Source organism: Peromyscus eremicus, chromosome 7, assembly GCF_949786415.1.
Source record: "Peromyscus eremicus chromosome 7, PerEre_H2_v1, whole genome shotgun sequence".
NCBI classification, from domain to species: domain Eukaryota; kingdom Metazoa; phylum Chordata; class Mammalia; order Rodentia; family Cricetidae; genus Peromyscus; species Peromyscus eremicus.
The window spans coordinates 102,350,051-102,374,029 of NC_081422.1; the positions used below are offsets into that span (position 1 = coordinate 102,350,051).

General features: G+C 45.8%; 1 protein-coding gene across 5 annotated transcripts in view; it reads left to right on the plus strand.

Moving 5' to 3' along the window:
* The window catches only part of Ip6k1 (inositol hexakisphosphate kinase 1), a 52,614-nt gene extending 29,019 nt beyond the window's left edge, over window positions 1-23,595 (plus strand). For all 5 annotated transcript variants that reach the window (XM_059268626.1, XM_059268625.1, XM_059268628.1 and 2 more), the window contains 4 exons: window positions 8,550-8,760; window positions 15,136-15,317; window positions 19,523-19,698; window positions 20,273-23,595. In XM_059268626.1, coding sequence (XP_059124609.1) covers window positions 8,550-8,760; window positions 15,136-15,317; window positions 19,523-19,698; window positions 20,273-20,782 — 1,079 coding nt within the window. In that variant the 3' untranslated portion in view covers window positions 20,783-23,595. The remainder of the gene's footprint in view (window positions 1-8,549; window positions 8,761-15,135; window positions 15,318-19,522; window positions 19,699-20,272) is intronic.
* Window positions 23,596-23,979: the final 384 nt, after the last annotated feature.

Here is a 23,979-nt window from a genome sequence, read left to right on the forward strand (position 1 = left end):
AAACTGAAATTCTCAGGAAGGTTTTTAGATCATGAAAATTGAGTTAATTGATAGTAAAGCTGAGAAACATTCACAGCAAGAAGACCGTTGATAGAGAAAAGCCCGTGGTCAAGGAGTCCCTTGTTTGCCACACAAATCTAGGGGAGAAAGGGACAGTCTTTGGTCCCTGAGGAGGATAGAGGGGTACTTTCCAGGCTTTAAAGTAATTGGACAGCTGGCAAGGGCATGGTGCAGTGCTGTGTCTGTGTGTGCTGGAGAAATGTGTTTATGGAATACTGTGTTTATGGAATATTCTGATGCTCTGAAGTTTTAACATGTGGAACTGTTTTAAGATAAGAGCTAATTTTAGCTGGGCATAGTGGCACATACCTTTAATCTCAGCACTCAGGAGGCAGAGGCAGGTAGATCTCTGTGAGGTCGAGGCCAACCTGGTCTACAGAACGAGTTTCAGGAAAGGCACCAAAGCTTCAGAGAAACCCTGTCTTGGGGAAAAAAAAAAAGTAAGAGCTAATTTTATCAAACAGAAAGAACTCAGTGACTATTGGAGTCAGGCCACTTTAGCATCTTTTTTTTTTTTTAATCTTGGCATGATCAGACACTGGACAGCCTGGGAATTGAACCTGGGTCCTTTGTAACATCAGTCAGTGCTCTTAACCCCTGAGCCGTCTCTCTCCCTCTTAGCATCTGATCTTTGCGTTCTGTATGTACATTAATTACTATCTGTATGTACATTAATTACTATCTGTATGTACATTAATTACTATCTGGCCCGTTTTTTCGTTTTTCTTTCTTATTTTTTAAGACAAGGTTCTGTTATCTGTTATGTAGCTCTAGATGTCCTAGAACTCACTATGTAGGACAGGCTGACCTTGAACTCACAGAGATCCACCTGCCTCTGCCTCCTGAATGCCAGGATCAAAGGCATGCATCACTATACTTGGCCTATCCAGTTGTCTTAGTCGGTGTTCTATTGCTGTGAAGAGACCATGACCACTGCAACTCTTAAAAAGGAAAGCATTTAATTGCGGATGACTTACAGTTTCAGAGGTTTAGTCCTTTATCATCATGGTGGGACATGGAGGTGTGCCGACAGACATGGTATGCTGCTTCACGACACCTGATCAGTCTTCACCACCAAAAGAGCTCGACCCCCTTTCTCCTCCCTTTTAAGCACTACCTCTATCAGGCCACATATCAGACCAGATATCGGGGAGAAGAAAGGGGGTTGCGCTCTTTGGGTGATGAAGGTGTCACAAAGCAGTGTGTGATCGGTCCCCAGCTTTCCAAGGACTCTGCAACTAGATTTACCTATCCTGTATCAGTGAGTCTGTTTTCCCTGTAGAACCCCTTAATAAATTGATAGATATAGACCATTGAGGCTCTTGTCATTACAGGGGTGTGTGTGTGTGTGTATGCTTACCAACGGGTGTTGTATTACTCTGAACTAATAAGTGTTTGTGGGACTCCAGGCTTGTTATGTGGGTGCTGAGATCTGAACTTTGATCCTCCTGATGTACAGTAGACACTCTTAATTGCTAAGCTATCTCTTCCAGTCCTTGTAATATTGTTTAAAACCAGAGTGGAGAGATGGCTTAGGGAATATGAGCATGGGCTGCTCTTGCAGACACCTGGTGGCTCCCACATGGTGGCTCACAACTGCCTGTAACTCCAGTTCCAGGGAATTTAATGTTACTCTTCTCAGTACTGCATGCATTGGGTGTACTTAAATACATAAATACATGTTGTCAAAACATTCATACACATAAAAGTGAATATGTCTTTCAAAAATTAAATAATTTAATTATGATTTTAATCATGTTAACATGTTTTATTTAGGGGAATTTCAATTTAGAACAAGCCAAGTAAGAGTTGAGTTTTGATTTTGATTTTTTTTTTTCTTTTTTCTTTTTTTTGGTTTTTTGAGACAGGATTTCTTTGTGTAGCCCTTGCTGTCTGGGAACTTATTCTGTAGACCAGGCTGGCCTTGAACTCACAGAGATCTATCTGCTTCTGTCTCTCGAGTGCTGGGATTAAAGGTGTTTGCCACCACCACCTGGCTGACTTTTGATTCTTTAACTCTGAAAAACTATTATGGGAAAATACATAATATAAAGTTTACCATTTTAATGTATAATTTAATGGCATTAGTTACATTCACAAGGTTGTGTAGCTATAACAACTGTTCATTGTGAAACAAATACTCAGAACATACTAAATAAAAACCTCGGGCTGGAGAGATGGCTCAGAGGTTAAGAGCACTGACTGCTCTTCCAGAGGTCCTGAGTTCAATTCCCAGCAACCACATGGTGGCTCACAGCCATCTGTAATGAGATCTGGTGCCCTCTTCTGGCATGCAGTCATACATGCTATATACATAATAAATAAATAAAATCTTTAAAAACAACAACAAAAAAAACCCCTCCCTGTTCTGCCTGTAACTGAGCCCTGGTAACCCTGAGTCTACTTTCTCTACAAAATAATGTAGCTTTTTCATAGAAATGAAATTGTACACTTATTGTCATTTTGTACCTGGCTAATTTCACTTAGTGTGTATTTAAGGTCCATCTATTTCATAGCATGTGTGTGAATTGCATATGGGGGCTAGGGTTGTAGCTCAGTGATAGAGTGCTTGTGTAATGTGAGTGAGGTCCTAGGTTTGATTCCCAGGGCCACAAATAAAACAAAATTTAATAGCAAAACAAAACTTTTGTACCATGGTATACATGCAGAAGACAGAAGGCAGCTTTCAGGAATGGCTTTTCTCCTGCCACCATGTGGGCTCCAGGGATTGAGCTTATGCCATCAGACCTGGCCACAGGTTCCTTTACCCACTGAGCCATCGCAGGCCCTCTTAAAATTTTTTAATGAGAGGTGGAGAGATGGCTTGGTGGTTAAGAGTGCTTGTTGCTCTTTTAGAGGACCCAGGTTCAATTCCCAGCACCCACGTGGAGGCTATAACCATCTGTAACTCCAGTTTCAGAAGATCTGACATCCTCTTCTGACCTCTGTGGGTACTGCATGCATGTGGTGCATCAACATGCACTCAGGCACAAACACATACATATACATAAAATAAAAATTAAAAAATGGCAGGTTAGCCGGGCGGTGGTGGCGCACGCCTTTAATCCCAGCACTCGGGAGGCAGAGCCAGGAGGATCTCTGTGAGTTCGAGGCCAGCCTGGACTACCAAGTGAATCCCAGGAAAGGCGCAAAGCTACACAGAGAAACCCTGTCTCGAAAAACCAAAAAAAAAAAAAAAAAATGGCAGGTTTAGTAACATTCATGTTGCTTCCTTCTTTTGGCTGTTGTGACTAATGGTGCTGTGTACAAAGATCTGAGTCCTACTGTTCAGTTCTGATGTGCATACTTAAGATTTTATGGCAATTCTGTATTTACCTTTTCTGTTTTGTTTTGTTTTTTACAGTACTGGGGATTGATCCTAGGGCTTTGAATGGACTAGGCAAGCACTCGACCACTGAATCATTTTTCTATTCCTTTGTTTTTTGAGAATGCTAGGAAGCATTCTACCCACTGATCTCCAGAGCCTGTTTTTTGATTGGTAAAAAGAGTTAAGGCAGTTTTTAGACAGTTCTGGCTTGGGTTTTTATGGTGGTGTTTTGTTTTGACCCTGCGTTTACTTGTACTTGGGATTGTGTTTCCTCTTGTCCACAGCTCTTCTCATCCCTCAATGCTAAATGTGCTAAATGCTGTGCTCTGGAGGTATCATCATTTGCAATTACAGACCCTCATCTAGTTTCTTCACTTCTTGCAATTTGTAATTGTTTTGTATATGTTTATTTACTTGGCAAAAGCTAAAGATAGATATGGAAGGAAGTATCTTTCTCATGATGGAGGCATCTGTGGCTACCTTTGTACATAGTGTTGAAGCAACACCTCCCTTGATACCAAGGACTGAGACAAGCTTGTCTACGCCCCTCCATTCCTAGTCAGCACTTTACTGGGAGTTCTAGCCTGTGCTGATACATCTGAGTTGGAAAGGAAAACATAAAATTGCATTTGCAGCAAGCATAGAACTCTTTCTTCAGCTAAACTATTACTTGAACAAAGGATTCAGAGAATTGACGTCGCAGAATTTTCTTAGGGAATTCCTGAAGATATGTTCTAGCCACACAAAGAATAAATCAAGATGGGAAAATGGAGACTGATAGAGTGGTTCTTCTCTCAAAGTGTGTGATAGTGCTAGGGACAGTCAAGAGTAGAGTGTGAGGGAACTCCCAGAAGGTAAGACTGTACACTGGAGGGTGTTTAACCTTGAACCAATTCCAAAGACAGTGGTGACAGCCTGCCAGAGAGACAGTCATGTAATAATATACATGGACAGATTGTGCATGGGAAACGCTCTGAGGCATGAGTTTGAGCAATATATAAGATGTAAAGAGGAAATAATCCATTCCTTTGATTTGGAAGGAGTTTTCTTCTAATAGGCCCCAGAGACTGGTACAGTGCTGGCCTAGAGAAGGAAATGAGTGGATGAGAACACTCTTGGTCTGGCATATTGACACGTTTGTAAGTGTATCTCATTCGCTCATTGTAGAGTACAGAGCCAGTTGTACACAGCAAGAGGGTAAAAGTAGAGTGCCCTGGATGGACCCTAGATGAGATATGGAAGTTAGACAGAGAGTTGCTTTATTGTTGGCTTTTCGTTTTTTAAAAAACGTCTTAGGGTTGGGATTTTGCTCAGTGGTAGAGCGCTTGCTAGGCAAGCTCAAGGCCCTGGGTTCAATCCTCAGCTGCAAAAAAACCCCAAAAACAACAAAAAAAAACCAAAAAACAAAAACCTTCTTGATTACATTTCTGGGTATTGTTTCTGTTTTATCTCTTTTGGTCATGATCTGGAAGAAACTAATTTGGTTGACAAATAGACTAGGAGCTAGAGAATTGGCTTAGCAGTTAAGAGTACTTCCTGTTCTTGCAAAGGTTTGGTCCCTGTTCTTTACACGAAGGCTCTCGACCACCTGTAACTCCAGTTCCAGGGATCTGATGCCCTTGCCTGGCTTTGTGCGAAACACCTGCGTACATGCAGGCAGAACACTTGTGCATACTAAAAGTGAGAGTCGCTGGCCGCGGTGGCGCACACCTTTGATACTGGCACCTGGGAGGCAGAAGCAGGTGGGTCTCTGTGCTCTGTGATTCGGAAGAGGCCAGGGTTACTTAGTGAGAGTTAAAGACGTGGTCGAGCACACCTACAGGTTACAACCCTAGCACTTGGAAAGTGGAGGCAGGAAGGACAGTTTAAGGTCATCATCCACTTCATAGTGAGTTTGAGGTCCACCTGGGCTACCCAACAAAAATAAAAAAAGGGAGAGAACAAATTATTCCATGGGATATAGTAGGGAAATAGAGGAAGGCATTTCACCTTGGAGATTCCAGGGTAGAAGTTGTGTATGGGAAGCTAGGAAAGCACTGTGCTCAGTATGGAAAGAAAGGACTTGGTATGAGCACTGTCTTGGAGGTAGTTTGTTGGATATGATAAGATAAAAAGGGAGATTATTGAATCTACTTCTTAAAAGGAACTACTTGTTTAATATAGGATAAGAAATGAAAATTTTTTGTCTGAGTTTATCAAATGTTAATTCACATTACATTGTTAACATAATTCTTGACTGTAACCTTTTATTATTTTAGACAAAAAAGGGGAAATGTGGTGATATTGTGTTCCCCAAAATATTGTGCACCCTAATAAACTTATCTGGGGTCAGAGAACAGAACAGCCACTAGATACAGAGGCCAGAAAAAAAACGGTGGCACACACACCTTTAATCCTATCACTTGGGAGGCAGAGATCCATCTGGATCTCTGTGAGTTTAAAGCCACACTGGAAACAGCCAGGCATGGTGACTCACACCTTTAATCCCAGGAAGTGATGACAGAAAGCAGAAAGGTATATAAGGTGTGAGGACCAGGAACTAGAGCTGGTTAAGCTTTCAGGCTTTTGAGAAGCAGTTCAGCTGAGATCTATTCGGATAAGGACACAGAAGCTTCCAGTCTGAGGAAACAGGATCAGCTGAGGAATTGGCGAGGCGAGGAAGCTGTGGCTTGTTCTGCTTCTCTGATCTTCCAGCATTCACCCCAATACCTGGCTTCAGGTTTGTTCTTATTAATAAGACCATTTAAGATTCATGCTACGCCGGGCGGTGGTGGTGCACGCCTTTAATCCCAGCACTCGGGAGGCAGAGCCAGGCGGATCTCTATGAGTTCGAGGCCAGCCTGGGCTACAGAGTGAGTTCCAGGAAAGGCGCAAAGCTACACAGAGAAACCCTGTCTCGAAAAACCAAAAAAAAAAAAAAAAAAACAAAATAAAACAAAACAAGATTCATGCTACATCTGGCGCCCAACATTCGTGGTACAAATTCTTGAAAAAGCTACTTGCCTGTGGCCTTGTGGGCCCCTGCTCAGACCTGAGCTACCCTCAGCCAGTTGTGGTGGAGCACACTGGTTAGATTTACTGAAGGAGGCAGAGGCAGGAGGATCCCAAGTTTGAGGCCGGCCTAGGAGGCTTGCTAAGGAGAAGCTGCGGGCAGGGCCAAGCTGAGCCACAAACAGTGGCAGTGGGACCATGGAGGCAGCGGCTGCTGCTCCAAGTTGCTGGCTCCTTCTCATCGTGTTGGTGACTGCAGTGATGCTGCTACCCGCTGCTTGTTCAGAGAAGAATTGCCAGGACCATCGTGTTACAAGAAAGCATCGGCAAAGGTCAGTTTGGAAAAGTTTTGCAAGACGGATGGTGGGGAGAAATTGCTGTGAAGATTTTCTCTTCTAGGGAAGAACATTCATAGTTCCGAGAGACAGACATTTATCAGACTGTGATTGCTCCAAACCACAGAGGAGGCACAAAACAAAACAAAACAAAACAAAACAAAACAAAACAAAAACCCCAAAAAAAGCAAAAATTCTGCAGGGAACCATGACCACGCCTAACAGCAACTTTGAAATGTTCAAAAGGATGATGAGACCCCACAAAGATGATTCCACATGGACTATGATAAAGCCATTAAGCTGATTAACACCACGGAAAGATTGACTTTGGACTACAAACTGTTCAGGACAATTTCAAGATGACTAGCTGAGATGATTCAGATTCATAGACAACTCGAGCAAGGACTTGAGATAAGCCCTACATTTTCCCATTATGCAAATACTGGACAAATGATACAGCTAAATCTCTCAGGACTTGACAGTTAACCCAAAAAATTTTCTTTTCAGGATTCCCTAAAGATGCCTTCACCCCTAGAAAGCAGGAAGTAATTTTAAGAAAACGATGCCCACATTCCCAAGAGGTGGGGTGGGTGTTTTTTTTGGTCGTTCCATGACTTAGAGATATTGTCATTGTTTATGATGGTTGTTTACAAGTTAATTGTTAATGGTCAGGGAAAAAACTGAACAAGGAGATTAGATTCAGAGTTTTTGTTTAAAAAAAGAGAGAATATAGATATGAGGTAGATCATTGAATCTACTCTGAGGAAAAAAGATAAAGAAATAATAGGATAAATGGGTAGATAGTTGAATCTACTCTAAAAAGAAAAAGGGGAAGATATAAAAATGACAAAAGGTAGATTATTTAATCTATTATGACAAGAAAAAAGAGAGGATATGGGTATGATAAGATAAAAAGGGAGATTATTGAATCTACTTTTTAAAAGGAACTAGTTTTACATAGGATAAGTAATGAAAATTTTTTGTCTGAGTTTATCAAATGTTAATGGACTAGACAGTTTGTTTCTTTGGGTGACATGTCAGGCAAAAGAAAAACAGATCAATGATGTCACTGACATGAGATAGGATCATCTCAAAGCTGTTGAAAAGAAGGAGGGTTACATTTTTTTCATAAAGTATCTTCTGAAAAAAATTTTTTTTTTCCTTTAGAGACAGGATTTCTTGGTGTGGTCATGGCTGTTCTAGAACTTACTCTGTAGACCAAGCCAGCCTTGAATTCACAGAGATCTACCTGCCTCTGCCTTCCGAGTACTGAGATTAAAGATGTGGGTCACCACCACCCCACTTTGAAAAAAATTTTATTTTTATGTTATGTGCATGAGTGTTTGCAGGTATGTCTGTGTACCACCTGCATCCCTGGTGCCTATGGAGCCAGACGAGGGTCTCCGATCCCCTGGAGCCAGAGTTAACAGACGGTTGTGAGCCACCGTGCTGGAAATGAGCCTGGGTCCTCTGCAAGAGCAACAAATGCTCTTGACTGCCGAGCCATGTCCCTGACCCCTAGAGCATTAAAATTTGTCTGGTTTGATGTCACCTAGAGAAGATTCTTTGTGAGTGGTACAGAAATCATTCACTGAAAGCAGAAGGGAGAAGTAAGAATCAAAAATAATTATAGATTTATCCTCAAAAGTAAGCAGCAGATTGAGGGTAAAGATGGTTGTCTGTCTTTGCAAAACGGATGTCTGCTGGCTATGATCCCTAATTGATTCACAGCTGGGTCAGGACAGGTGATGTCCATGTGCTATGGGAAAGCAGGAGCAGACACGGACCCCCCACCAGTGTTGATATTTGTTAATCAGCTGCTTTTTCTCCAACAGGCGTGGTTTCTGTCTGTTTTGAGGGAGACAGTGATGGTTATATCAACTTGGTAGCCTACCCTTATGTGGAGAGTGAGACTGTAGAGCAAGATGACACACCAGAACGGGAGCAACCTCGACGTAAACACTCCCGCCGGAGCCTGCATCGGTCAGGCAGTGGTAGTGACCACAAGGAGGAGAAAGCCAGCCTGTCCTTTGAGACCTCTGAGAGGTAAGAGAACAGCATGCAGAGCTGTTGGCACATGCTGCATCCTAATGACACACACAGGACAGTGTTGGAGTCCTGACACATGATGAGAAAGTAGTTCTCAACAACAGGGTGGTGGTGGGGTAGGGCTGGCTGGTGTTCGTGGGGCCCTCCCACAGGTGTGTTCCACCACCTCAGTGATGCTCCTTCTGAGTATGGCTAAACCCAGTTAAGAGAGATGGGAGCTCTGTCAGTCCTTCAGAAGCAGGGATGCCTATGCTCATGGCGATAGGTTATTTAGCTTGCTTTTAAGTCTCATGCTCAGAAGTCAGAAGTTGAATTGCACTGATTAGCTACTTTCTTACCTATAGGATGTCTGAGCATGGAGTATTGATAGTTCATACAGACTAGAGTGCCCTAGTGGTTTTTGTTCAGACTGAGAATCTGGTATCTTTTCCCTGCTCCTAAAATTTACATTGGGTATTATTTTTCTCAAGATTATGTTTCTCTCTCTTCTTTCTCTCTCTGTCTCAAGACAGGGTTTTACAGCATTGGCTATCCTGGAACTCGCTCTGTAGAACAGGGTGGCCTTGAACTCACAGAAATCTGCCTGCCTCTTCCTTCCCAGTGCTGGGATTAAAGGTGTGCACCACCACTGCTGGGCAGGATTGTGTCTCTTGATATTCCATGCAGGCATTAGTTAATTTTTAATGAGTTGAGTATAATTGAAGTTGACAATCGAAGCCTGGTTGTAATCACAGCACTCACCAAGCTGAGGCAGGAGGATCATTGCATGTTTGAACACAGCCTGTGCTGCATAACAAGTTCCAGAATAACCTGGGCTACATAGTGAGACCTTGGGGAAGAAAAAAAAGTGGGGTTAAGAATGCTTCCTGAAACAATAAAATATGGGTGGTGATTGGATACTGTGAAAAATGAGGCCAAAATGTTCTCTGGATAGACCAGACTGGCTTCGAATTCAGAGATTCACATGCATTTGAATCCAGAGTGCTGGGGTTAAAGTTGTACATCACTATGCTTGGCCAAAAGAAAAAAGAAAAAAATTAATAACTTTAAAAAAAAAAAAAGAATGCTTCCTGAACTTCAAGAGGACCCACGTTCAGTTCCCAGCACCCTCACAACTGCTTTTAACTCCAACTTCAGGGCTTTCAATGTCTTCTGGTCTCTGCAGGCACCTCCACATACATGGCATACACAGGCATATATTTAAAAAAAAAAGTTGGCAGGTGTGGTGACACATGACTTTAATCCCAGCACTTGGTAGGCAAAAGCAGGCGGATCTCTGTGAGTTCAAGGCTAGCCTGGTTTACATAGAGTTCCTGTAAGTAAGTAGTAAGTAGTAAGACCTTGTCTCTAGATAGATAGATGGATGGATGGGTGGATGGATGGATGGGTGGGTGGATGGATGGATGGATGGATGGATGGATAGATATGCACACACTCACATCCATGTTGTCAGTACTATTTTGTTGTTAGACAAGCTTCACTATGTACTTTGGCTGGCATAGAATTCACATGTAGACCAGGCTCGCCTCAAACATACAGTAATTTCCCATCTTTACCTCTCAAATGCTGGGATCACAGGAGTATGCCACCATGCCCAACCATGTGTTCCTTTCTGAATATTCCTAGCTGAATATTCCATCCTATAGATATACCATCTTTTGTTTTCTCCATTCATCAGGTTGTGATGAACATGTAAGGGAGGCTATACCTGTGGAAGTGGTCCACGAACACTGGCCATCCTCCACCCCTGTTGTTGAAAACTTTCTGTGTATCTCTCTATAGATACAGATATATGGAGTTCTCTGTGTATGTTTACATAGATAGAGATAGATAGACATAGATAGAGATGTTCACAGGGATGTGGAGAAATTGGAACTTCTTACATTGCTTGTGGGGAGAGTTGCAAATGGTACCGTCTTAAATTTCTGTTCCTCCTGTCCCCGCCTCTCTAGTGCTGGGATTACAGGCATTTACGGCCATGCCTGGTTTACGTAGTATTGAGGAGAGAACTCAGGGCTTTCTTGCATGCCAAACATAGATTCTACTGACCAAGCTATATCCCTAGCCATAAGGAAGGTTTTTGTTTTTCGTTTTTTGTTTTTGTTTTTGTTTTTTTTTTTTTTAAAGATGTATATAAGTGTTCTATCTACATGTATACCTGCAATACAGAAGAGGGCATCAGATCCTATTACAGGTGGTTATGAGCAACCATGTGGTTGCTTGGAATTGAACTTGGGACCTCTGGAAGAGCAGGCAGTGCTCTTAACTGCTAAGCCATCTCTCCAACCCCATAGGGAAGTTTTTAGATGGGGCAGTAAACTTTTCACCCCTGGCATCAGATCACTTCTCTGGAACATGCTGCCCACATGAGCTCCCAGAGGCTTGTTCAGGGCCCAGGGCAGTCCACTCTCCTCACTTAGGCATTAAGAGGTCCTGTTCATGTTAATACTGAAACCTTGTATGCCTGTTCCTCCCCCGTCCTTTAGGCTAAGTCTTCATCTGTGCTGCAAGGAGAGGGCTGCACACCCACACCGTAGTGAAGATGCATGTTTTGGTGTTGGATATTCTGAGGGCTTCTGCCTGCAAGAGCACTTCCTTTACTTGGTCTCCATCATCCACAAGGGGCTTCCTCTTGACTAACAACTGTAGGACCTAACTCGGGCATTTGGGAGACAGACATTCCAGTCAGTAGGTAGTGACTGATGATTCTCTTTTAGCAGTTTTTAGAGGGGGAATTGTTTTGTTTTTCAAGGCGACAGCCTTTGCTTTATGAATCATGGTGAGAAGCTAGTGAGTGTAGGTTAGCTTCAGGGTCTGCTGTGAAGGTGCCAGCTCTGTCTGCATCAACTAGATGCCTGTCTGGCCTGTTAGAGATTCTGAGTCATACCAAAGGTGGAGATCACTCCCCAGGGCCAGGACTATAACTCCAGAGGTAATGCCAAGTCCTACAGGGGCCCCATCCAGACCTGCAACTTGTCTGGGTTTCCTTGGCAAGTGATTTCTAAAGTGGACCTGCATCTGCTTTTGGGAAGTTGGGGAAGGGTTGCAGGCATTGTTGGACTCCTGTAGTTCAGTTCAGGAGAAGTGAGGTCTTTGCATGGGGGCCTTTTAACAACCGTCACAGAGGTATCCCGAATGCTTGGTGCCTAGAGGAGAGGCAGCAGTTTGAGCACACACTAGACCTGCTGGGTTGTGTGTGTCATAGCACAATTGGAGAAGAGCATTTCTGGAAAGGAAGATAACATTTGAAATTGCAGTGGTGTTCTGCCTCTGCTGTATGCCACAGACTTTGTCTACATTCCTAGAGTGTATGGCTTCACTAGCAGTGAGGCTTTGTGGACTTGTGAGTGTGAAAAGTTATATTGCCAGGCGCGCCTGGACCTCACTAGGTAGCCTTGAGATTCTTGATCCTCCTGCCTCTACCTCCTGTCAGGATTACAGGCATGCACTACTGTAGCAGGAATCTTAACAGGTCTTATTAATAAAATCAAACCTGAAGCCAGATATTGGGGTGAATGCTGGAAGATCACAGAAGCAGAACAAACCACAGCCACCTCTCCTTGCCAATTCCTCAGCTGATCCTGTTTCCTCAGACTGGATGCCTCTCAGCTGAACTGTGCTGCTCAAAAGCCTAAAAGCTTAACCTGCCTAGCTTCTGGTTTTCACGCCTTATATACCTTTCTGCTTTCTGCCCTCACTTCCTGGGATTAAAGGCGCGAGTCACCATGCCTGGCTGTTTCCAGTGTGGCTTTAAACTCACAGAGATCCAGATGGATCTCTGCCTCCCAAGTGATAGGATTAAAGGCGTGTGTGCCACCATTTTCTGGCCTCTATGTCTAGTGGCTGTTCTGTTCTCTGACCCCAGATAAGTTTATTAGGGTGTACAATATTTTGGGGAACACAATATCACCACACACTACAATGTCTGGTGGGGATCAAGCCCATGACCTTATACATGGTAGGCAAGCACTCTACTGACTAAGCTACATCCTTAGCGCCTTTTTGAGTATATACCTAGATGGGAAGTTGCAATCAAGTAATCCTCTTTTAACTCCAGGAATTTTTTTTCAGACACTGTTCCTCCATTTGTGTGTGTGTAGGAGGGTGTGTGTGCACGTGGGTGTGCATGCATTTGGAGGCCAAGGTTGAAATCAGAAATCATTCTCAATCACTCTGCCTTATTCATTGAAGCAATGTCTCTCAGTCAAATTCAGAGCTCACCAGTTCACCAGTGTGGCTTGTCTCGATACTCATACTAGGCTCTTCTGGGAATCCCCTGTGTATTGGTCAGAGTTCTCTAGAGGAATAGAACTGATATCACACACACACACACACACACACACACACACACACACACACACACACCGTGATTTATTAGAATGGCTTACCAGATGTGGTCCAGCTACTCCAACAATGACTATCTCCCAATAGAAAGTTAGAGAATCCAATAGTTGTTTAGTCTGTGAGTCTATATGTCTCAGTTTAGTCTTCGGTATAAGCCGGAATCCTGAAGAAGTAGGCTCTAATGCTAGTGAAGTAATGAACTTGTCATCTAGTGTGAGGGCAAGCAGGCATAAAGCAAAAGCTTCCTTCTCCCATGTTCTTTATATAGGCTCCCAGCAGACAGTCTGGGCCAGATTGAAGGTGGGTCTTCCCACTTAAAATGGTTAAAGAACACTCCCTCACAGATGTACCCAGCTGCTTGGGTTTTAGTTCATTTCAGATGCAGTCAAATTGACAACCAAGAATAGCCATCACATCCTGTCTTTGCCTTCTGAAGGTTGGAATTCCAGCCTAGCTACTGCACTCATCCAGCATAACACAGGCTCTGGGATCCAAACTCCAGTTCTCAGGCTTGTGCGGTGAGTGCTTTACCACTGAGCTATCTTTTCATTTGTTTGTTTGCTTGTTTTTCTAGATAGGATTTCTCTGTATAGTCCTGACTGTCCTGGAACTAGCTCTGTAGACCAGGCTAACCTCAGACTCACAGAGATTCTTCTACCTCTGCTTCCTGAGTGCTGACATTAAAGATGTGTGCCACTGTTAGCCACCACCGCCCGGCTAACCCCTTAAGCCATCTTTACCACCTAGCCAATCCTGGTTTGGTTTTGTTTTTTTGCTTTTCGAGACAGGGTTTCTGTGTGTGGCTTTGGAGCCTGTCCTGGGACTTTCTCTGTAGACCAGGATGGCCTCGAACTCAGATCTGCAAGCCTCTTCCTCCCAAGTGCTGGGAGTCAATCCTGTTTTTTAGGTAGGATTTCTCTGGGTTGCCCATGATAGTCTGGTCTTAAACTTCTGTGCTCAAACAGTTCTGCCACATTAGCCTCCTGAGCATCTGGGACTACTGGCACGCTCTGCACCTAGCCTGTGAAGACACCAAAGTACTTTGTCAGGGGCTGTAGTGTTGATATTTGCACCGGCAGTGTACCAGGAAGCCTCCAGCCTCTTTACATCCTACGTGGCACTTGTTCTAGTTTTTACCTTTTCTTTTAAAGATTTATTTATATTTTTATTTTTAATTATATGTATATATGTTTGTCTGTGTGTGGGTATGTATGCCTGAGTTTAGATGCCTGCAAAAAATACAGGGGTGTTAGATCTTCCTGGCCCCTGGCACAGTCCAAGCAGTCATGAGCCCCTCATGTTGGTGCCGGGAACCAAGCTCCAGTTCTCTGCAAAAGCTGTAGGTACTCTTAACTACTGAACCATGTCTCCAGTACCTAGTGTTTTCTTTTTTTTTTCCCAACTGTTCCCCCCTCCCCCCCTAAACACACACGGGGTCTCTCTGTATCCCTGACTGTCCTGGAACTCACTCTGTAGCCCAGGCTGGCCTGAACTCTCAGAGATCTGCCTGCCTCTGCCTCCTGAGTGCTGAGATCAAAGGTGTGAGCCACCACACCTGGCCTTTTTTTTTTTTTTAACTATTTAAATTAAGTACCATTTATTATTGGGTATGTGAGTGTGAGTGTGCATGTCCCTTATGTGTGCCTAGAGGTCAGAGGACGAATTTGTGAAGTTGGTTCTTCCCGTCTACCTTATAGTTAGTTCCTGGGGATCCAACTTGGGTTGCCAGGTTTGTGCAGCAAGGGCCTTTACCCACTGGCCCATGCTGCCAGGGTCCAGATTTTTCTTTTGATGCTAATTAAATGGGAAGTGTTATCATATGCTATAATCGACATGATTATTTTTCAGGCAGTTTTCTGAGGCCCAGGAGGATAGCTCTTATTCTGTTCACTCACTTTACCCGGGGCCAGTGTCACCTGTAAGTAGGTTCTGAGTGACAGGCTAGGCTTGTTCGAATCTTCTCTACCTGTGTCCCTAAAGAGGACTTCTTCTCTATCTCTTAGTGGTGTGTGTGTTCTTTCTTCTTAGCTCCCAGGAGGCAAAGAGTCCAAAGGTGGAGCTACACAGCCACTCGGATGTCCCTTTCCAGATGCTAGACAGCAATAGCGGTCTGAGTTCTGAGAAGATCAGCTACAACCCCTGGAGCCTGCGCTGCCACAAGCAGCAGCTAAGCCGCATGCGCTCCGAGTCCAAGGACCGAAAGCTCTACAGTATCCTCGTCCACCGATCGGAAAGTGTGTGAGAAAATGGCGAGGTCGTTTCGTTCTTAATCTTGTGTTTTGGTCTGGGGACTGAATCTAGGGCTTCATTCATGCCCAAGCATTTGCTCTACCCTCTTACTCTCAAGACAGGTATTTTTAAGTGTTTTTTTTTAATTAGCATATATTAGACATAATAGTTTTTTTGTTTGTTTGGTTGGTTTTTTGAGACAGGGTTTCTCTGTGTAGTTTTGGTACCTGTCCTGGATCTCGCTCTGTAGAACTCACCGCCACCCGGTGACATAATAGGTTTTATTGTGAGATTTTTATATGTGCACATAGTGTCTTTTGATCCCGTGCACCCCTTGTGGTCTCTAGTGTCTCCCACTAACCTTCCTCTTCCCGACTAGCTCCCCTTCTGCTCCCTGTTGTGTGTCCAGGAAGTTGCACGGTGTTATTTGCAGGAATCTGGGTACCGTACACCACAGGGGTGGGGGTGGGGGGAGTCTTTTTCTCCCTCTCAACCATTGACTGAGTGTAAAGCCTCAGGGAGATGGCCCTCTGAACCCCTCTTCCTTCCTTCCATGACATGGTGTTTGTGGATAGGACTGGTCTCGCACGGGTGATGATAGCTGTCTCAAGTGTTAAAGAGAAGAGGACAGCCACCATGTCATGTCATGCATTGTGCCCTTTCTCTGCTTTGATTGTTCATTCTTTCTTTCTTTTCTTTTCTTTCTTTCTTTCTTTCTTTCTTCTCCTTTCTTTCTTCTCCTTCTCTCTCTCTCTCTCTCTCTCTCTCTCTCTTTCTCTCTCTCTTTTTTTTTCAAGACAGGGTTTCTCTGTGTAGCAACTCACTCTGTGGTCCAGGCTGGCCTTGAACAAAGAAATCCACCTATCTCTGCCTCCCGAGTGCTGGTATTAAAGGTGTGTGCCAGGTGGGTGGCGTTGGTGTATGTCTTTAATCCCGGTACTTGAGAGGCAGAGCCAGGCAGATCTCTGTGAGTTCGAGGCCATCCTAGATCCAGGACAGGCACCAAAGCTACACAGAGAAATCCTGTCTTGAAAAGAAAAGAAAAAAAAAGGTATGTGCCACCACTGCCCAACCTTACCATGATTTTTTATTCTTAGACAGTTTCTTGTGTGTATAGTGTATGTGTTCACATGCCCATTCTGTTCCCTTCTCCTTCTACTGGAACCTGTGCTCTTCCTGCCTTCATTTAAAAAACAAAAACAAGGGCTGGAGAGATGGCTCAGAGGTTAAGAGCACTGACTGCTCTTCCAGAGGTCCTGAGTTCAATTCCCAGCAACCACATGGTGGCTCACAACCACATGTAATGAGATCTGGTGCCCTCTTCTGGCCTGCAGGGACATATGCAGGCAGAACACTATATGTAATAAATAAATCTAAAAAAAAAAAAAAAACACAAAAAAACAAAAACAAAACCACTGAACTTAAGTAGAGTGCTGCCATATGCATGGGTATAGGGTTGTACACTAGATTATGGTCACTTAGTGGCAGCCATACCCCTGCCCTAGCAGCCTTTAATTACCAGTAGCCCTTCAGCTAGTAGGAATGCCACATGTGCCCCTCTCCAGTCCATGCTGGGACGCTGCTGGGCCAGATCCTGTGCAGGTCTTGTGTGTAGTGACCACAGCTGCCATGAGTTAGTTCGTGAGTGCAACAGCGTGCGTTCTTTCCCCTCCCAGGCTGGGATGTTGGCATGCTCAGTCTTAACCTGATCTTGTGGAGCCTTAAGTCAGGAACAGCAGCTGCTGTGAGGTCATGAGTACAGTATCCAGGTTGGGGATTTAGCTCAGTGGTAGAGTGTTTGCCTAGCAAGCACAAGGCCCTGGGTTCGGTCCTTAGCTCCGACAAAAAAAAAAAAAAAAAAAAAAAGGTGTGGATCATCATGAGTACAGTATCCATGTTATGTTCAGAAGACAGTGTGGTACACACTCCTTGCCCTCCTGATTTTACACTCTTTTCCACAACGTGCCCTAAACCTTAGAAAGGTGATACACATCCTGTTTATGGCTGGACATTGGACAGCTTCTTATTCTCACCAGGATAGATTTTAAGTCCAGCATTTCCTGAAAATTCCTGTTGGGAATGTTAGAATTTGATTTCCTTTTTTTTTTTTTTTTTTTTTTTTTTTTTTGTAATAATGCTGCAAAGATGTCTTTCTTTCTTCTTAGGTCTTGGGTGGCCTTGGTTTACTAATGGTGGCAGGGATGTGGCCAAATAGTCTTTGCCTTATTATGTGTATGGTAGGTCTAAAGAAGAGAAAATAATAATAAAACTGGGTGTGGTGGAGTATGCCTGTTGTCTCTGTTCTCTGTAGCTGGAGACAGGAGAACCAGAAGTTCAAAGTCATCCTTATGTTCTCCAGGCTGTTTAAGACTATCCTGGGATCAAGAGAATGTCAAAATAAAGGGATAGGGAGGTACCCAAGTCAGCAGAACATCTGTTATGAAGCCTGATGATCTGAGTTCAGATCCACAGAACTCAAAAAAGGGCCAGGCTTTATCTATCTATCTATCTGTCTGTCTGTCTATCTATCTATCTATCTATCTATCTATCTATCTATCTATCTATCTATCTATCATCTATTTATTTTTTGGTGCCTGTGATCACAGTGCTGAGAGGGTAGAGCCAGAGATGGACAGATCCCTCAAGTTCATTGGCTAGCCAGCTTAGCTTGATGAGTGAGCTTTAAGTCCAGTGAGAAATCTTGTCTCAAAAACTAAAGGTAGAGAGCAATTAAGCAAAGATACCTGATGTTGACCTCTGCCCTCCACACATGTGTACCCACATTCATATCCACACACCTACATCCATCAAGTATGTATACCAGACATACAACCTAACACACCCCAACCTTTAAAAACACTAATCAGTAGGTGTCTTGTATACATATGGAAAATTATATAGGTCATAGGTGTACAAGAAATTTGTTTGTTTTATTTTTGAGACAGGGTCTCTACATAGCACTGGTTGGCCTTGAACTCACAGAGATCTGCCTGCCTTTGCTTCCCAAGTGCTGGGATTAAAGGTGTGCACCACCATGCCAGGCTGAAATTTTTTTTTTTTTTAATTTAATTTCATGTGTATGAATGTTTTGCCTGTAGGTATGTATGTGTACCATGTGTCTGCCAGGTGCCTGTGGGGGCCAGAAGAGGGTTTCAGATCCCCGGAACTGGAGTTAGAGATGGTTTTGAGCTACCATGTAGGTGCTGGGAATTGAACCCAGGTCCTCTGCAAAAGCAACAAGTGCTCTAAACTGTTCAGTCACCTCTTCAGCACCCAGGAATGAAGTTCTGATGTATTGTATGACATGAGTGAATCTTAAAAGCATTTTACTAAGCCTGACATAAAAGGATTAATGCTGGAAGATTCTAGTAAATGAGCTGCCACCAGTAGATAAATTCCTAGACACAGAAAGTAGAGGTTTCCTGGAGCGTAGAAAGGGCAGATGGAGGTGAGTGTTCAGTGTGTAGAGATTCAGCACGGGGAGGTGGCCAGTGGTGATGGCCTGCCTGCCTCTGCCTCCACAGAGTGCTGGCATTAAGGAAAGGTGTGCACCACTATGCCCAGCCCCAATCTTTTTAATTATTATTATTATTACTATTTTTTTTTTTTTTTTTTTTTTGAGATAGGATCTGACTGTGTAGTCCTGGGCCAGCCTGGAACTCACTGTGTAGACCAGGCTGGCCTCCAACTCCAGAGATCCATCTGCCTGTGTCTTGTAAGTGTGGATGTTGGGATTAAAGGCATGTGCCTCTAAGATTGTATGTGACGTATATTCTACCAAAATTTGTTGAAGCCAGTAATTTGAAAACTGCCACTTAAGAATTTGTGAGGCACATATAGTTTACAGTGGACCAGAATGCCACTTTTTAAAAAATGTATTTATTTTACATCCTGACAGCAGTTTCCCCGTCTCTCTTCTCCTTCCATTTCCTTCTCCCCTCTACTCCCCCTACACCTCTGTTTCTGTGCAGAAAGGGGCTGGTCTCCCATGGGCGTCAACAAAGCATAGCTCACCTAGTTGCAGTGAGACTGAGTACCTCCCCTTGTATTAAGGCTGGGCAAAGCAACCCAGTCTGAGGAATAGGTTCCCCAAGCCAGCCAGAATGCCGCTTTTCTAGAACGTTTCCATTGTGCCTTCCTGGGGAGCTGGCAGTGAGTCTGGCTGTCATCCTTGACTCTGGCCCAGAGTTCCTCCTGCTTGAGAACGTGGTGCACCACTTCAAGTACCCCTGTGTGCTGGACCTGAAGATGGGTACCCGGCAGCATGGGGATGACGCGTCAGCTGAGAAGGCAGCCCGGCAGATGCGCAAGTGTGAGCAGAGCACGTCTGCCACGCTGGGGGTCAGGGTCTGCGGCATGCAGGTGAGTCACCACTGGCGGGAGCCCAGGTGCTGCAGAGTGCATGGTTTAGCTTGTGCCCATACCTGCCTGACACCCGGGTCCTCCTGGCCTGCACTGTTCCAGAATCTCCTCTGAAAGGGTGAGTCACCCACAGGGTGCTGCTGAGTGTGTCTTTACAACTGGGTTCGCTGAGCCCTGCTCTCCTCACTTGACTGAGATTGAGCTCCATGTGCAGGGTCATGGAGAGAGCCTGTTGCCTTATCACTGGGCAAGGAAGACTTGTCCGTCAGCAGTGCATTCCTAGTCAGAGTTAGCCGGGCCCCGGGACAGCTGGAGGCAGGCTTCTAAAGTGATGGCTATAGGCCTGGTGTTGGCTTTCACTGCTCCATGACGAAAACCTGGGGTGAATGTGGCCTCCCTGCTCCAGTAGGAGGAGCTGAAGAGCTCAGGTTGGTCACAGTGCCTTGCAGACTGTTTGTTTGTTCGTTTGGTCGGGTTTCTGTTTTCTTGTTTTTGTAATTTTTTTGCTTGGGGGCACTTTGTGGCCATCAAACCTTCCTGGTACTCAACCCGGTCTTGTCTCCTGGGGTTTCAGGTCTACCAGCTGGACACAGGTCATTACCTCTGCAGGAACAAGTACTATGGTCGTGGACTCTCCATTGAAGGCTTCCGCAATGCGCTGTATCAATACCTGCACAATGGCCTGGACCTGCGCCGTGACCTCTTTGAACCTATCCTGAGCAAACTCCGGGGCCTCAAGGCCGTGCTGGAGCGGCAGGCCTCCTACCGCTTCTACTCCAGCTCTCTGCTCGTCATCTATGATGGCAAGGAGTGCCGCTCTGAGCTCCGACTCAAGCACGTGGACATGGGGCTCCCGGAGGTGCCACCACCCTGTGGCCCCAGCACTAGCCCTAGCAGCACCAACCTTGAGGCTGGTCCCTCTTCTCCGCCCAAGGTGGATGTCCGCATGATTGACTTTGCACACAGCACATTCAAGGGCTTCCGGGATGACCCCACTGTTCACGATGGGCCGGACAGAGGCTATGTGTTTGGTTTGGAGAATCTTATCAGCATCATGGAACAGATGCGGGACGAGAACCAGTAGGCCCAGTTCTGGGCCCTAAGACCCGCTCCTCTCCACCCACAGGCAGGGACCATTGCTCTGAACTTGCTGTGAGGACACACTGACTTGCTTTTAAAGGGTTATATTTCTCTTTGGTGTAAACTAAAAGAAATGTTTTTAGCTGTAGCCTGGAATCTATATATATATATATATACATATATATATAAAAGTAAAGGAGGGCAGAACATATGTCCTCTCAGCCAGGCTCCTTAGCTTTGTGGCTCTGCTGTGTCCAGGCTGACTCAGGAAGGAAGAGATGACCCCAGTGGGCTCGGCAGCAGAGACAGAATGCCTTTGAACTTTGGTTCCCTTGCCTAAGGTTTTTGGGATCTGTGGTTACAGGGCTCTGCTGATTGTGAGGTGAAGCCCTTGGCTGGCACAGGGTCTCTCCATGCTACTCATCCCTTACTTCCCAGAGTTGGGGAAGGGTAAGTGCCCGTGTCTTGGGGCCTTTCCAGTCGTGTGCCAGTGCTTGATCAGCTGCCTCAAGACATTACAGGGCTGACTGCGCAGATGGACTCATTCTTGGGTCTGATTTTGGCATGGGGCTAGATTTGTGAAGCTGAGCTAAGGCCAACTCACAGCAAAGGGCAGGCCCTGGGCTCCCTAGGCACCCACTGGCATGTAAACTTGCTCTTCTGTCCACAACCCCAGCCAGCTTCTCGCCTCGATTGCTTGCCTAAGGAGGCCACATAGCCTCCTGTCCCAGTGAGGTGGGCACAGTTCTGTTTGCTGAGGAGAGTGAGTGTCCCAGTAGGCCTAGGGGCCTGTAATGGCTCTTGCCTAGACAGTATTTGCAGTTCTTGGGCTTTGGGTGGTGCCCCTCCCTCTAGTTTGGGCAGCTGTGCTGCCTCTGGATGGGCTGTTCCTCCCAGGGCTCAGGGTCTGTGCTCTGCTCAGGGTCTTGTCTTCTCCAGGCCAAGCTCAAGGCAGCAGCCTGTTCTGTGGTATTCCAGGCTCTAGGCTTGGAGGGAGAACTTTGAACTTGTCTGCTTTTATGGACATAGGACCCTGGGTACAGGTGCCCAGAGTCTGCTGAGAGCTTTGTCTGGTTAATCCTGGGTCTGTCAGTTCATTTGTCTGCCTGCCAGCCTGTTTTGTGGTGAGCTTTCTGGGGGATAGCCGTGTTGATTAGTAGATATTGATCTTGTTCATGCTCGCCTCAGCAGAGTATTCTTTCCCTTTTCTGAGGTGAGCCTTTGCTCCTGTGCCCTTCCTTAGCAGGTTCTGCTGTCTTACAAAGCTGTTAGCAGAATGACCAATAGTGGTGTTCACCTGCTGGCCTGGTGGCCTTCTTGTGGGACTGGGGTGTGGCCGTCAACACCAGCAGTGAGGCAGTGAAGGCTCAGGGCTGATCCTGACCCATTGCTTTCGTTTTGCTACCAGCCCCTTGATGGTAGAGACCTGCTGCCCGTAGTGTAGGTGTCCTGCAGGTCACACTACACTTAGCCATTGCCAAGTCTGTGGCCAGTGGTCAGCACTTCGGACAGGTCTGTTTTGGCATTGGAAGATAATCCTGCCAACCTTTGAGAGATACTGGTACCTAATGGCATAATATCCTGGTTCATAGAGATACAGCTCTGGAAAGGGCTCCTTGATGGACCCCAGTCTTGGTCGTCTGACCCTGGTGCCAGTGGTGGGCAGGTTCCCATTCCTTAGGGCTGGGAGGCCCAGCTTTGCCCATTTCTGGTTAGTAACAACTGTCTTCTGTCCAGTAGTATTCTGTTGCTTCAGCCATGGGGGCAGTAAGTGTTCATTAGTGTAGACACATCTTCTCTGCCAGGATAGAGGCTAAGAGAGGTTTGGGGCCATGAATGACCTCCTAGGAATGTGCTGTACTTCCGTAGTTACCAGATTTGGGGAGGCACTGCCCCATTCTGCTGCTTCTCATGTAGCAAGGGAGACGGTACCCACTTACATTGCGAGTTCTGCCAATACAGCGTGGAAAGGCTGGGATTTGCTGCTTCTCCTTAAGGGCAGGGCCCCACTTTTCAGCACCTTTGATATCTGGAGGGCCAGCTCCTTTATCTGATAGGTGGTGGCAGGTGTGTAATAACACTTTCTGCCATTGTTCTTCTACCTGCCCGAGGCCCTGCCTTCCCAGCCCCAATTTGGGACCAAAGTGCAACTCGGGATCATGGGTTGGGGAGCTCAGATTGCCTGCCCCTCTCCATAGTATTTCCCTGGGCTAAGCCCACACCAGCCCCGGGAGATGGGTGGGAGTGAAATGGGATGGGTGGTGCTTAAAGAGGAAAGGGACCAGTGTAGTAACTAACTTGCCTGGGACCCCCCCCCCCCCCCCCCCAGCTTTGGGCCTGTGCAATGGGCCTGAGGATTCTCTCCTAAAGGCCAGGGCCTGGGCTAGTTCAGTATCCGCTGCTCATTCGCTCACATCTGGCCACGTGCACGTTCCCTAGATGCAAACTGCTTTGAACTTTACAGCTGTGTAAGTTGGTTGTGTGTGTGCCCATTTTAAAAAACTGCATTTTAATGAGGAAAAATGAGAACCTGGGGAAAGTTCCTTTGCTCTTGTGGAGGAAATGTAAGACTTCGAATTCTGGAAATTGTTCTCTGCTCCTCTTTCCTGGAAGCTACACACCTGCCTACATACCCTAAGACCTGCGCCTGGATACACACGTGGCTCCATTGGCGTTTAGGCGCGCTTGCGTTTCCCCGGGTCTTGAGTGTGATGGAGAGGAGTACTTGGCACGAGCCGGCTCCTTTCTGTACACCCTGCGCTACCCGCCCGCTTGTGTCAGGTCGTATATGTCAAAATAAAGCCTCTAGAAACTGAACTCTGTCCAAGTCGTGAAACTTTCTCAGCCTCCGGGTGGGCTGACCCAGCTAGTAGCTCACACGTCTTGGTCTCCACCTGAGGGGAGGTGCCGAGTCAGAGCTGGGGGACCGAGTGAGCTGGGTCAGGACGGGTGCTGAAGGGCGGGGCCGGAGCTTGGGTCAGCACCCGAGCGGCTGGAGGTGGGGGTCGTCAGGGTGGACCCGGAGCGGGCGTGGGGTGGGGTGGAGAAGGCAGCACCTGCTGGGCGGGGCGGAAGGCGGCTGCCTCGTGGCGGACCCAGTTCCGATAGGAAGCCAAGCTGACTCCTCCAGTTCCGCCTTTAGATCCGCCAATGGGCATCTGACCCGCGAGTTCTCCGGGTCCCCATGGCAGCCCAGCGCGT